Source organism: Jatropha curcas, chromosome 6 (genome assembly GCF_041381405.1).
Source record: "Jatropha curcas cultivar XTBG-Jc1 chromosome 6, XTBG_Jcur_1.0, whole genome shotgun sequence".
Taxonomy (NCBI): Eukaryota; Viridiplantae; Streptophyta; class Magnoliopsida; order Malpighiales; family Euphorbiaceae; genus Jatropha; species Jatropha curcas.
In genome coordinates, this window is record NC_143156.1 from 7,529,989 (window position 1) to 7,544,529 (window position 14,541).

At 29.9% G+C, this 14,541-nt stretch overlaps 2 protein-coding genes across 2 annotated transcripts; both read left to right on the plus strand.

The window, feature by feature from the left end:
• Nucleotides 1-661: 661 nt before the first annotated feature.
• LOC149495458 (pectinesterase inhibitor-like) lies at nucleotides 662-1,123 on the plus strand. The gene has a single exon (XM_089723171.1). It carries the CDS (start codon nucleotides 662-664, stop codon nucleotides 1,121-1,123), a length of 462 nt encoding a protein of 153 aa, XP_089579297.1.
• Nucleotides 1,124-5,644: 4,521 nt separating this feature from the next.
• LOC149495459 (F-box protein CPR1-like) lies at nucleotides 5,645-13,541 on the plus strand. The gene is made up of 2 exons (XM_089723172.1): nucleotides 5,645-6,037; nucleotides 12,400-13,541. Exons 1-2 carry the CDS (start codon nucleotides 5,645-5,647, stop codon nucleotides 13,459-13,461), a joined length of 1,455 nt encoding a protein of 484 aa, XP_089579298.1. The 3' UTR covers nucleotides 13,462-13,541.
• Nucleotides 13,542-14,541: the final 1,000 nt, after the last annotated feature.

Genomic DNA, 14,541 nt, shown 5'->3' on the forward strand with positions numbered 1-14,541 from the left:
ATTTGAATCCAGAAAAACTCAGATTTAGTTTAATTAGCTGATCTTGCACAAATCTGCTTATCTCTTCGTTTTAATTTGTATAACTTAGCGGAATCCATTCCTAAATTGTACAAACACATTTGAATTAGTAGAATTATAAAAGAAACGAAATTAAAAGAAAAATTCTGCCCATTTTTCAGATTTTTTTTTTTTGCATAAAACAACTGAAACTACAAGGGAAACCCGAAATTTGGGGTTGTTAGTTGCTTTAATTTCAATCTAAATTGCTAGGCTATTTGTGAATTGCTTTAATTTTGTGAAATAAAACTGCCAAATATACACAATCCAGAGACCAGCCATAAAATTGGACTTTTGTAATTTAAGAATCAGTAGATTATTCTGTTAATTTTACCCACTAATTGGTTCTTCCTGCTTTAACTCCTTATTCTCCTCTTATTTCTTTAACAACCTGTCCAAAAATAGAAAATAGTTAAAAACAACCTAAAATACCCAAACTTTTGTTTAGTACAAATACAAGAAGAAGGCAAAAGAAAAATTCGCCAAGAGAAAGATTTTCATTGACACATATACGAGAAGGCAAATAAAGAAAATTTGGCGAGAGAGAAAAATCCCACGAAACCTCATGTCTTCGAAAATCTTTTTCTTTGCCCTATTTTTTACCATGATTTCTACTAGTCACCAAGCCTCAGAATTGTTAAATCAATCCTGTGACAAAACCTTATACAAGGATTTCTGCAAAGAAGCTTTAGGATCAGCCCCAGCAAGTGACATGCAAAGCTTGACAAAAAGTGCACTTGACATAGCATCATTGAGCGCCAATGAAGTATTGAAGCTCATCCCCAAATTGCTCGAAACAAGTTCAGATGCATCTGTAAAGCAGGCTTTAACAGATTGCTCTGAGGTCTATCAGAGCGCTCTTGATCAGATTAAGAAATCAACGGCTGCTGTTGATGCTAAGGCTTATAATGATGTTAATACATGGATTAGTGCTGGGATGACCAGTTCTGAGACTTGTGAGGAAGGTTTCGATGGAGTTACATCTCCATTGACTAGTGTCAACACAAGATTTAGCCAAATTTCCAGTATTATTTTAACATTTTCCAATCTCTCCGCCAAAAATTGAACTCTTATTTGAACCCATCTAATCTTTCCATATATGTATTATTGTAAGGTCAGATTAGTGCAACAATCATTTATGGAAATGAATCCATATTAACATTTGATTTTATAATTTTTTTCAAAATTTTCTAGTTCTCTTGTTTCTTTCTCTTTTTTTTTTTTTTTTTTGGGTTTTTTTGCTCTAAATCATTAGTAAAAGCACGAGTAAATCATTCTAAACTTGCTATTTAGCATTGAAATGCATTTTAATTAAATAAAAAATTTAAGTTGTTAATTAAAAATTGCAAAAATGAGATTTTTACTCCCACATGCATGTTTAGAAATTAGAACTTCCTCTTTAATTTCTATAATTTTGGTTGAGTTCTGTTCATGAAAAATTGTTGTGGATTAATGTGGGGACTTTGCTTAACTATTATAACAGCAAGAACGTTTTTACTGTTTAGAGGTGAAAATAGTGGATTATGAAAGTGACTAAGACAAGTAATAGGGACTAAAACAATTATAATTTTCATGGTACAAGATAACTTTGTGAAATAAATGTGTCATTGTTATGATTTTTTTTTTTTACTTTGACCCTCTTAATTTGTTCTTCATATTTCATATTATCCTCTTATCCAAAAATATAAAATGATTAACCTACTAAGCCCCAAGCCGAATTAAAGCGGCTCTGATAATAGAATCCGGATACCGGTGGTTTCCACAAAAAAAATACAAATGGTTAGTATAAATACAAGAAGAAAGCTAAAGAAAAATTCACCAAGAGAGATTTCCATTTGCATATATACAAGAGGGAAAACAAAGAAAAATTGGCCAGAGGAAAAAATCTTGGGAAATATCATCTCTTCAAAAATCTTTTTCTTTGCGCTATTTTTTCCTATGATTTCTACTAGTCACCAAAAGGGCTCAGATTTAATAAATCGATAGTGGTAAGTGCATATATGATCCGATAATGGATTCAGGTTTGAATCCCCTTCCCCCAATACTCAAAAAAAAAAAAAAAAAAAAAAAAAAAAACATTGTCAAGTTGGAATATTCATGGTGCAAGATAATTTTGTGAGATAAATGCGTCATTATTATGATTTTTTTTTTTACATTGATCCTATTAATTTGTTCTTTTCTTATTATGCTCTTATCCAAAAATACAAAGTAGTTACAAACAACTTAAATAGAACCTATCAAAAATAGAAAATAGTTAAACGGAACTTAAAATACTCAAACCTTTGTTTAGCACAAATACAAAAAGACGGCAAAAGAAAAATTCGCCAAGAGAGATTTACATTGACATATATACAAGAAGGAAAATAAAGAAAAATTAGTGAGAGAGAAAAATCTCGCGAAACATCATGTTTCCAAAATCTTTTTCTTTGCCATGATTTTTACTAGTCACGAACGGGGCTTAGATTTAATAAATCAATCATGTGAAAAAACATTATACAATAACTATTGTGAAGAAGCTCTAGCAGTAGGCCCAACAAGTGACCCGCCAAGCTTTAAAAAATATGCACTTGACATAGCATCATTGAGTGCAACTGAAATCTCCAAAGTTATCACCGGAATATTCTAACACAATTTCAGATGAATTTGTGAAGCAACGTCTAAAAGATCGCTCTAACATCCGTGAGAATTCTATTCATCAAATTAAGAAAGTAAAAGCTACTGTTGATTCTAAAGCTTACAATGATGTTAATAGACAGAGCCAGGAATTAAAGCCAAGAGGGGCTAAAAAAATTTCAAGAGTTAAAAGGGGTGAAATTGAAAGATTTACTAGTTTAAGGGATAAAATAAAAAAATTTAATATTTTATGGATAAAATCTAAGAAAAAAATTTTGTTTGAGGGGGAGGGGGTCAACCATTGACCCCTTAGCTCCGTCGTTGGTTAATAAATTAATTCTAAATAATTATAGTTGAAGTACCCTATGGCATACTCTCGGGAAATGCTCAAACGACTTTCAACAAAAGGGTACTTGTACCTGAAATCGACACAGGTGTTTAGGTAGTGAATACCTCAAGGCACAAGATAACTCTTTCTAAGGAATTCGGCAAAATAGTTTCGTAACTTCTAGAGAAGGCGTGCTACCTCACAAAGAGGGTCGCAGTGACCAGGCCAGGGCAACTGTTTACTAAAAAAGCCTCGCAAAGTTGTAATACTATGTACGGGGTTGATGTCTGCCCATGCCGAAAGGTCAAGAAAGTTAGTGACTTGATGTTGTACATACAACTTTTGTCAAATATGGCTTTCCACATAATTCTATATGTATCTATGAGATCAAGTATGAAATTCTGTTTGCTCACTTTAAATTGAGCATCCCTCTTCTTTCTTTTCCCGTTAGGCTTGAAAATCCTGTATTTTACATATCCATATGATTGAGTCCTTGGATTTTCAACATGTTATAAAAAGGAGTGATTTGAATTATTGCTATTTGACTCGAATCAATTCTAAAAAAATCGAGGCATTTCGATTTGTTTGTTGACTTTGTCAGACCAATCAAAAACAAGTTTTTGTTGTAACGAGAGTATTGAGGAAAAAAAAAAGGATAAAGCATCAATAATTCTTCAAAATAAAAAAATTATAGATTGGTTTGGCATATGGGACTATCCATATATGAGGTGTAAACAAGTCTTATCTTTAGGTTGGGTAATCTAATTTGAAATTTAAATTTGATTAATTTATCTTTTTACCTTTTCTTCGTATTAATATTTATGATAATTTTTTTTTGTGAGAAAAATCAAACTAGAAATTTTATTAATCGAAACTGTATATAAATATGGGATACAGATCAATATATTTATATATTTTTGTATAGCAAATCTAATAATAAAGTACTTATATAAATAATAAAAAAACACAATCTTAATTTGAAATATCTGATCGAGTTGACAAAATATAATATATGTACCATAGATGATCGCTTGCACCACTTAATGGCTATTCATGGCTACTGATTGACTCCATGGTCTTTCTACAAGTCTAATCTGATTATCTTCAAATTTCTTCTTTCTAATGGAGAGAAGATCTGCACTTCTTTCTGTATAACTATCCAAATAATAAAAGACGTTAGATAAATTCAACATGGTGGTGATAACAATAACTCAGAATTAGATCTAAGAACAAAATGTCAATATATGAGCAACAGTAAACTTCAATATTTGAGTGACAATAATTCAGATCTGTTATTATTTGAAAAAATAAATAAATAAAAAAGGAAAGGGGTGATTACCGGTGGCTCGTGGAAGAAGAAAAAAGAGATTTTAAATTTTAGGTTATAGGTTTTAGGAGTAAGAGAGAGAGAGAGGAAGGAACAACGAGGCTGTTTAATAATATTTATGGTAATAAGAAAGTTACTAATTACAAAATTAAAATAAGCAAATTACATAACAACTGTTTGTTAATAGAGCAATTTCCATATTTTTATGCCTGTCAATTATAAATGGGATTTCTAAAATTATATTGATTCACAATCTTTCAATTTTGTAATTCACATTTTAACATATTTTTTCATACCAATAAATATAATACAAATAATACAAATATTTCTCCAGCTTGATTTTTTTTTTTAATTTCTTACCTAAGATTTAAATATCATTTCAAATATTATAATAATTTGATAATAATATACCCTATTACATACCTCGTATAATTTGTCTCTAATTTTGCCTTAAAAAATTATTACCATGGCATTTTTTTCTTAATATCTATTCTCAAAATTATAGATGCTTGCTATTATAAAATTTTATTCAAAAATAAAAACATTTATTTCTGAATTATTTATATAGAAATTAGCACTTCCAAAATTTGAAAGTTTTATTACTTCTTACGAAGCATTTATTCTCGTACGCTTTAGCAGGAGAGATATTGACCAAATAACCTCAACCTCAATTTTTTTTTTTTTTTTTATTTATAACCAGGAGGTGTAATCATCCTCCTGATTGTGTAAAGGTTTTTGGTTTTCCCATTAAAGTGTTCTTTCTGGACATCAAACTTGTGTTCTCATCGTTACGGGATTTAGTCGCTTGCCACTCCAACTAACGTTTTATTAGTCAAAATAATCTCAATTTAAAACACGTTGTAAAGTACAATTTTATTTAATACTCTTCATACACTTTCATGGTTATTAGGATTTTATTATGATCCACACAATTGTAAAGATAATTTTGTGAAATAAAACTGCCATATATAGACAATCCAGAAACTAGAAATAACATTGGACTTTTGTAATTTGAGAACGAATAGATTATTCTGTTATTTTTACCTGTTAATTGGTTCTCCACATGTTTTTTTACCTCCTTATTCTCCTCTTATTTCTTTAACAACCTGTCCAAAAATAGAAAATAGTTAAAAACAACCTAAAATACCCAAACTTTTGTTTAGTACAAATACAAGAAGAAGGCAAAAGAAAAATTCGCCAAGAGAAAGATTTTCATTGACACATATACGAGAAGGCAAATAAAGAAAAATTGGCGAGAGAGAAAAATCCCACGAAATATCATGTCTTCGAAAATCTTTTTCTTTGCCCTATTTTTTGCCATGATTTCTACTAGTCACCAAGCCTCAGAATTGTTAAATCAATCCTGTGACAAAACCTTATACAAGGATTTCTGCAAAGAAGCTTTAGGATCAGCCCCAGCAAGTGACATGCAAAGCTTGACAAAAAGTGCACTTGACATAGCATCATTGAGCGCCAATGAAGTATTGAAGCTCATCCCCAAATTGCTCGAAACAAGTTCAGATGCATCTGTAAAGCAGGCTTTAACAGATTGCTCTGAGGTCTATCAGAGCGCTCTTGATCAGATTAAGAAATCAACGGCTGCTGTTGATGCTAAGGCTTATAATGATGTTAATACATGGATTAGTGCTGGGATGACCAGTTCTGAGACTTGTGAGGAAGGTTTCGATGGAGTTACATCTCCATTGACTAGTGTCAACACAAGATTTAGCCAAATTTCCAGTATTATTTTAACATTTTCCAATCTCTCCGCCAAAAATTGAACTCTTATTTGAACCCATCTAATCTTTCCATATATGTATTATTGTAAGGTCAGATTAGTGCAACAATCATTTATGGAAATGAATCCATATTAACATTTGATTTTATAATTTTTTTTTAAAATTTTTCCAGTTTCTCTAAATCTTTCCATATAACCCATCTAATCTTGTTTCTTGCTCTAAATCACTAGTAAGTCGATCTAAACTAGCTATTTGGCATTGAAATGCATTTTGATTAAATAAAAAAAAAATTCAAGTTGTCAATTAAAAATTGCAAAAATGAGATTTTTACTCCCACATGCATGTTTAGAAATTAGAAGGAATAAAAATCAATTTGGTCCCTGAACTTGTTTAGTAGGATTAAAAATGTTAGAATTGACCTTTTGGACTAATTTAGCCCTTGAACATCTATAAAATGATTAAAAAGATCCGATTTCACATTTTTAAGCTAATTTAACTCTTGAACTTATTTTGATTTTTATAAATTAATAATTTATTTAATTTAACATGATTGACTTTTTATCTCTTTTTATCCAATACTAAGAACACTCTTATCAAACTCTTCCAACACTTATGAATATAAATTTAAAATTCATAAAACATCATTTCTTGTAATATAATAAATTTATAAACATATGCATTATAACTTTAATTTATTCAACATGAAAAATGAATATATTTCATAAGCGATAACGCAGTAATAGAGGTTGATTTTAAAATGTTCAAATTAATATATATTTATAAATTCAAAATCATCAATCAAGGTAAAGAGAGATACAATGTACTTCATTTATCATTTTCCTATATTTTATAATTAATTAACCTTTTAATAAATTAGTCAGCTCGATCCCAACTATATTTTTTATTTAATAATTTTTACGTTGTAAGTACAATGAAGAATTAGAGATTAAATTGATTCAAAATGTCAAATATGATTTTTTTTTTAATCATTTTAAATAAATTCAGGGATTAAATTGGCCTAAAAAGTAAAATCAGATCTTTTTAATAATTTTATACATGTTTAAAGGCTAAATTGCCTCAAAAGGTCAAATCTGACTTTTTTTTATCCTGCAAAACAAGTTCAGGTACCGGATTAACCTTTATTCCAAATTAGAGCTCCCTCTTTAATTTCTATGATTTTGGTTGAGTTCTAGTGATGAAAAATTATTGTGAATTGACTTATGACCAAATCAATGAAATTAAAGATTTTTTTATTAAAACGAGTGTATTTCTGACCACACACTTGAAAAAAAAAAAAGATAAAATCGAAACGTTTTTTAGAAAAATTTTAATTTCATTGGTTTGATCCATAAGTGGGGTCATAGACCCAATTTAGGAAAGTATTTTCCATAAAAGTTACCGGAGCAATTAATAGCCATTCAAACAACTAACATTGTCAAATAGGGTATACCAAGGTATAGCCTGGTGGTAGGTGTATATATGACCCGACAATAGATCCGGATTCGAATTCTCCCTCACCTAATACTCGAAAAAAAACATGATCAAATAGGAATATTCATGGTACAAGATAATGTTGTGAGATAAATGTGTCATTATTATGATTTTTTTTGTTTTTTTACTTTGATCCTATTAATTTGTTCTTTTCTTATTATGCTCTTATCCAAAAATAAAAAATAGTTACAAACACATTAAAATAGAACCCATCAAAAAAAATAGAAAATAGTTAAACGCAACTTAAAATACCCAAACATTTATTTAGCACAAATACAAAAAGACAGCAAAAGAAAAATTCGCCAAGAGAGTTTTTCATTGACATATATACAAGAAGGAAAATAAAGAAAAATTAGTGAGAGAAAAAAATCCCGCCAAACATCATGTTTCCAAAATCTTTTTCTTTGCCCTATTTTTCGCCATGATTTCTTCTAGTCACCAACGGGGCTCAGATTTAATAAATCTATTCTGTGAAAAAACATTATACAATAACTATTGCAAAGAAGCTCTAGCAGTAGGCCCAACAAGTGGCCCGCCAACCTTGACAAAATATGCACTTTACATAGTATCATTGAGTGCAACTGAAATCTCCAAAGCTATCACCGGAAATCTCCAAAGTTCTTTTAGGTTGAGTTCTTTAAGCGTAAGAACAAATCAAAATCATGATTGCTTGGGGGGTTAATTCTACTGGTTCAAATTGGTGGAGAGTTCTAAGTTCCATGCTGATCTTGGGGTTCCGTATTATTTGGTATCAAAGCATTGGTTTGCCAAATAATTTTTCTATCCTTTATCTATTATTAATATAGGGTTTTGCTGTTCTTTGTATTCTTTAGCTGTTTAAAACTAATTTGAATCTAGAAAAACTCATATTTGGTTTAATTAGCTCATCTTGCACAAATCTGCTTATCTCTTCGTTTTAATTTGTATAACTTAGTGAAATCCATTCCTAAATTGTACAAACACATTTGAATTAGTAGAATTATAAAAGAAACGAAATTAAAAAAAAAAAATTTGCCCATTTTTCAGATTTCTTGTTCTAGGCAGATTGTGCATGCATAAAATTGAGTTCATATTTTTTTTTTTTCACTTGATTATCATCAAATATCATCAAAAAGAGAAAAAAAACAATTGAAACTACAAGGGAAACTCGAAATTTGGGATTGTTAGTTGCTTTAATTTCAATCTGAATCGCTAGGCTGTTTGTGAGTTTTGGGACTGTTTGGGTTCAACTCACTTCAATTGATTTGGGATTCATTCAAAACCATATCTTTTCTGTTAATTGAGTGTTTTGTGTGATAATTTGAGATTCTATTTGAGAATTTCAAATTTCTTTTATCAATTTCCAGATTTGTCATTTACTTGCATCCATTAGTTTTCTTTTCTTGTATCTGCCATCTGTTATATCATTAGGCATCAAATTTGACTCTTTGCTGCCTATTTGAACAAAAATCAAATATACACTTCATTTCCTTCTAGTGTTGTGTTGTTCGTTTGTTTGGTGGAATTTTATTTGCTTCTAGTGTTTGAGTGTCTATCTTTGTTGTTAGGATTTCTTTGCAGATTCTAAATTGAAATTGAATGCATTTGGATACTTTGGTTGTGTTTTGAACTAACCTTTTTGTATACAATTGAAAAGAGAGCTTGAGTGGTAAAAGGCAAGAGTGTGTTAGGTTTAGGCATGGCCACCGGTTCGGTTCTAACTGAAACTGAACCAGAACCGAACCGTACTGTAGACGAATCGAAACCGAATCGGAACCGACGGTTTATAATTTTGAACTGGAACTGGCAGTTCAAGGGCCGGTGAAGGTTCATGTAAATCTTAAAATATGAACCGGAACCGGTGGTTAACCGGCGGTTCCGGTCCGGTTCGAACCGGATGCACAAAAAAATTGTAGCTTAAAAGTTTTATAAAAAAATTTATATTACTTGATTTGATTGTAGTTGATTTGATTTCTGGTGAAGAGAAGTACAATGGTACATAAGTTATAAAAAGTGGTGAAAAAAATACTCATTTTTTTACTTAATTTATAAAAAAAATGGTACATGAATAGTTGATTTATATAAAAAAAATAATACTTTCAAATGTATAAAAAAAGAATGTAACGAATAGTTTTTGATATAATAGGTGTTTGTTTATTTATTTTTTGGTAAATAAATTTTATTCATTTTTTAATCTTTTATTTATTTATTTACTAAATTATCCAAAAATATAGTTGTTATTTTTTTATTATAAGGGACAATTTGGAAAAATAATAAATAAGAAACATGTATAAATATGATGAGTTGATGATTTTTTATTTCACAACCAATTATATCATAACTCTTCTCTTATTCTCAATCAAAATTCTCGCAAATTTCCATATTTCATTATTTTTTCTATCGCTTTATTTTTCTTAATATTGGAATTATCTATTGTTTATTTTTTATTTTCTTACATCTAATTCCAAATTCTTTCTCTAATCTCAATTTTTTCCATTCCTAAATTTACTTCATTTGATTTTTTTTAATAATTTTCTTAGTATTTGAAAATAATAATTTCCAACTCATTTCATTAATTTTATATTCCATTTATAGTTTTCTATATTAGTGAATTAGCAAAATTTGTAAATTTAATATAATAATAGTTCTAAGTTAGTTAATAGAAGTTTTTCTTTTAAAATTTTATAATAATTTATTTAGTTAATAAAATTTAAACATTTTAAAATTATTATTTATTTCTAAATTCGGAATCAAAATTTTATTATTTTTTAAAAAATTTGTGTAATGTCGGAACCGAATCGGAATCGTAATTTGAACCATCGGTTCGCCGGAACCGTGCTGGAACCGGAACCGGACCGGAACCAGAGGTTCAAGGATCGGTTCCGGTTCAAAATTTTAAACATTTCGAACCGACGGTTCAGTGAACCAGAACCAGCGGTTCACTAAACCGGCCATGCCTAGTTAGCTTAAAAGAGGGTAAAAGCCAGAATTTTGAGTGAAACACGAGTGTCCATATTCCAAGAGTAAACATGTAAGAGAGTGTGTTGCGAGGACTGGAAATCTATTTTGTTTATTGTTAAATTTAAAAAAAAAAAAATGAGACAAGAGAGAGACGGAAGCCAAAGGAAACAATATGAATTTCTTCACAATCATGCTACAAGGATTTGAAAGTCTAAAGGAGCAACTTGACTTTATCAACAACAAACTAGACAGTCAGATTATGCAAATTTGGAAGTTAAAAGGATAAGCTACTCACTAGGATACATTTGAAGATAATATGAAGGAAATCAAGAAATTTAATTCTGAATTTTTCATTTATTTTAATATGTATCTTGAAAAATCGCTAATAGTGAAATGTGAGTCAGGAGCGGATGAGGAAATTGAAATCTCTACCAATAATGATGATTATGTAACCACGGATAAATTATTTATCAAATCTCATGATTCGAGGACAAATCATATTGAAGGGGGAGGGAATGATACAATACAAGTTATGGAGGCAAAACGAGTCAAAATAGGAAAATGTCTGAGAATAGAAAGTTATAGACGGTTTTGGATTTTAATTAAAATATAGGCTAAAATACTTCCTAAATTATTTATAATGCATTTGAACTGGTTTAGAGTTCATTTTGGGCGTATATTTATACATGAAAAATTTTGTAGAGTAATGACATTATTAGGCCCGTTTTGTCAATCATGAAGTTTTTGGCTTTTAGCTCAAAAGTCATTTTGAGGCCCATATATTTGGGTTGAACAGCCCATTTGGGCTTATTTTGGATTACCAGAACTTAAAGAGATGAAGATAGTAGAACATGAAGAGTTAAGGGAGCTATGGAAGAGTCATCCACTTTATGGCTTTAATTATTGTTTTAATTTTTATTTAATTTATTTGTACATCCCTTCTCTATATAGCTTTCTTTGTTTCGAGAGATATAGAATTTTGGATAATTTTAGATTAATGAAAGTGAGGTTAAAGCCTCCTTTTATCTTTATGTATAAGGTGTTGTTTAGATTGTAATTGATTTGTTCAATTGCTATTCAGATTCAATTCATATTTCTTATATTTTTGAACATCTAATTCAAATTGGGTTTAAAGGGGATGTTTTGGGATTTTCTCTTTAAATTCTTTTGGGTTGAGTTCTTAGGTATAAGAGCAAATCAAAATCATGATTGCTTGTAGTTAATTTTACTGGTTCAAATTGGTTCTTAGGTATAAGAGCAAATCAAAATCATGATTGCTTGTAGTTAATTTTACTGGTTTAAATTGGTGGAGAGTTTTAAGTTTCATGTTGATCTTGAGGTTCCGAATCACTTTTTTTTATTTTTTTTAAATTTTTTTCCTCAAAGTATAAATCAATGTGTTTAAAATTCAATATTATGTAAAATTTTAAAAACAATTCTAAATAATAAAATCATGTCTAAATAAACTAAACAGTCCAAAAGTCATTGATATATTAATTCCATATGGCGAATTTCTCTTGCAAATAAATTGAAAAAGTTGGCAAATATATTTTTAAAATAAAGAAAGTGAAGAAATCCTTTATTATTTATTAATAGGAATATAAAATTAATTTAAAATATTTATACTAATCATTATATTAATTTCTAAAATAAAATTATTTATAGAATTAATTTCTAAAATAAATATATTTAGTGTTTCTTTTAAACCATTTAATACTAGAGTGAATCGCAACCGAACTCCTTTCTGAACTTTTATAAACAGGGGTTAATAAACATAAGTCAGAACCCTAAAATTCAGCACATATAAAAATAAAATTCTGAAGATCAAATCTCCTCAGGAGGACTTCAACGGCGGCACTGCTATGGAAATTACGATACCTGAAGAAATTGTAGCGGATATATAGTTGAAGTCAAAGGTAAAATCACTTTTGCGTTTCAAGTGCATATCAAAATCATGCAATTCTCTAATCTCTAGTCAAGACTTCATCAAATCACACTTCCACCGATCCCAAGGTGATTTATCCAAATTTGTATGTGGTTCAAATTTCTACGATGTCAATAATTCAGGAGAAGCTGTGCCAGTTGAATCTCCCTTAGAGCAACAACTGCCGTTTTTGAATGGCGAGAATTGCACGATTTTATGTTCTTCAGATGGTTTGGTATTGTTACGTATTTCTATAGATAAGCTAAATCATAGGAAAACCAAAGCCAAAGTCAGAGCCGATGCCTATTCTTTAGTCCTATGGAACCCTTCAACTAGACAGCGTGAAGTATTGCCAAACCCTAAAACTTTTGCTCCTTATAACACTTTTATTTCTCATGGGTTAGGTTATGACTCTGCTACTAATTGTTATAAAGTGGTACAATGTGGTTATTACAGGATTCTTGTTTTTTCATTGGAATCTTATTCTTGGCGAAAGCCTAAAGATTTTGGGTTTGATATTACATTTAGTCAGGCGGGGACATTAACGCATGGAGCTTTCCACTGGGTTGCAGAATTGGAAAATTCCAGCAAGATTGTTGTTGCTTTTAACTTGTCAGATGAGAAAATAGTACAGCTGCAACTCCCAAACAATAATAATGATAATATGTATGATTATAAGAATAAGTATGAGTTAAGTGTTTTGCAAGGGAACCTTTGTTTATTGGAGTCAATTAAGAATATTTGTAACGGTGGGGATTCTCCAGGAGCGTATTTGAATATTTGGGTAATGAAAGAATATGGCGTGACAGCGTCTTGGAACAAATTGATAACCATCGCACAAGAGAGAGTATACTCAGTTTCAGCACATTTTTGTTTTAAGAATGATGCAGTTTTTATAGTTAACAAGTCACTTTGGGATATTTCTGCATTGCTACGGTATGATTTGAAGAATAAAGAATTGAAGACTTTGAAGACTTTCGAAATTGAGGTTCCTGAAATGGTTTCATATGTTGAGAGTCTAGTTTCACCAAATTTAATTTGAATAGGATGTGGATTTTTTTTTTTTATTGTTTTATTTTATTTACAATAGCAATTTGTCATATCCATCAATTTCAATTCCTTAATTTCATGGCTTTTATTATGTTTCATTTGTTGTTTTTCTTTGACTTTATATGTTACTTCTTTTCTGGTACATATAATTTATGCTCTTGAGGCTTCTGCATATTAATGTCCTTGATTTTATTACTTATTACATATTTCCATATTAATTGGAATTATACGCATAGCTTTATTGCGTATTGTTCTAATCTGAAAACTGAATGCATAAATTGCAGTTCATAAAGAAAACATATATTTTTCATAAATATAACTATAATTTGGTTATGACGATGGCTTGATTCTTGAGATACTAGTATGTATAATAATGATGATATATGGTGAAATTGTTAATTAATATATTTGCTGTTAGATTATCATTTCCCGCTATGATGATGGGCTTGAAAAATAACATCTTAGAATAACAATTTTAGAAAAGGTGAAGGTGATAAATATATGTACTAACAGAGAAAAATTTCCACAATTCGATCTCTATTTAGAATCAACGAATACATTAAATTTTGCTTTTTTTTTTCCTTTTTGATATATAATATTTTTTATGGCTTCTCTGATTTTTTTTATAAGAAATTTAATTATTTTATTAATTTTTATAAATTCAGGAAAAACTTAAGATTTTTAAGTGTCTAAATCCGAGTCAATGGCTTATCTATTTTAGAAATCTGAAACCAAAATAGTACAAAATTTATAAGGGACAACTAAAGGTATAATCCGAGCCAATGGCTTCTCTGCTGATGGCATTATAGTCCAAATAAAGAATAAGTAAACGTATGGTGCAGTTATAATTCATCGAGGATGGAAACAAGTAATACTGCTAGCTATTTATTCGAGGCAATGCCACAAAATATAAGAGTCCAAACTAAGCCTGCAATTGGACCTGCCCCTTTAAGTAGGCCTACACCCCAGCTTGAACCCACCCACCCAAACTACGCCTACAGTTGGAACTGCCCCTTAGCATGAGCCAAGCTCCGGTAATGGTCAGGGACCAAGCTCAGATTTATAAAAGTGG

Bases quoted from the DNA above. Each gene is read 5' to 3' on its own strand.
- LOC149495458 (XM_089723171.1), top strand. From the start codon at position 662: ATGATTTCTACTAGTCACCAAGCCTCAGAATTGTTAAATCAATCCTGT.
- LOC149495459 (XM_089723172.1), top strand. From the start codon at position 5,645: ATGATTTCTACTAGTCACCAAGCCTCAGAATTGTTAAATCAATCCTGT. The intron at 6,038-12,399 runs GTCAACACAAGA...GCGGATATATAG, and splicing joins TTACATCTCCATTGACTAGT to TTGAAGTCAAAGGTAAAATC.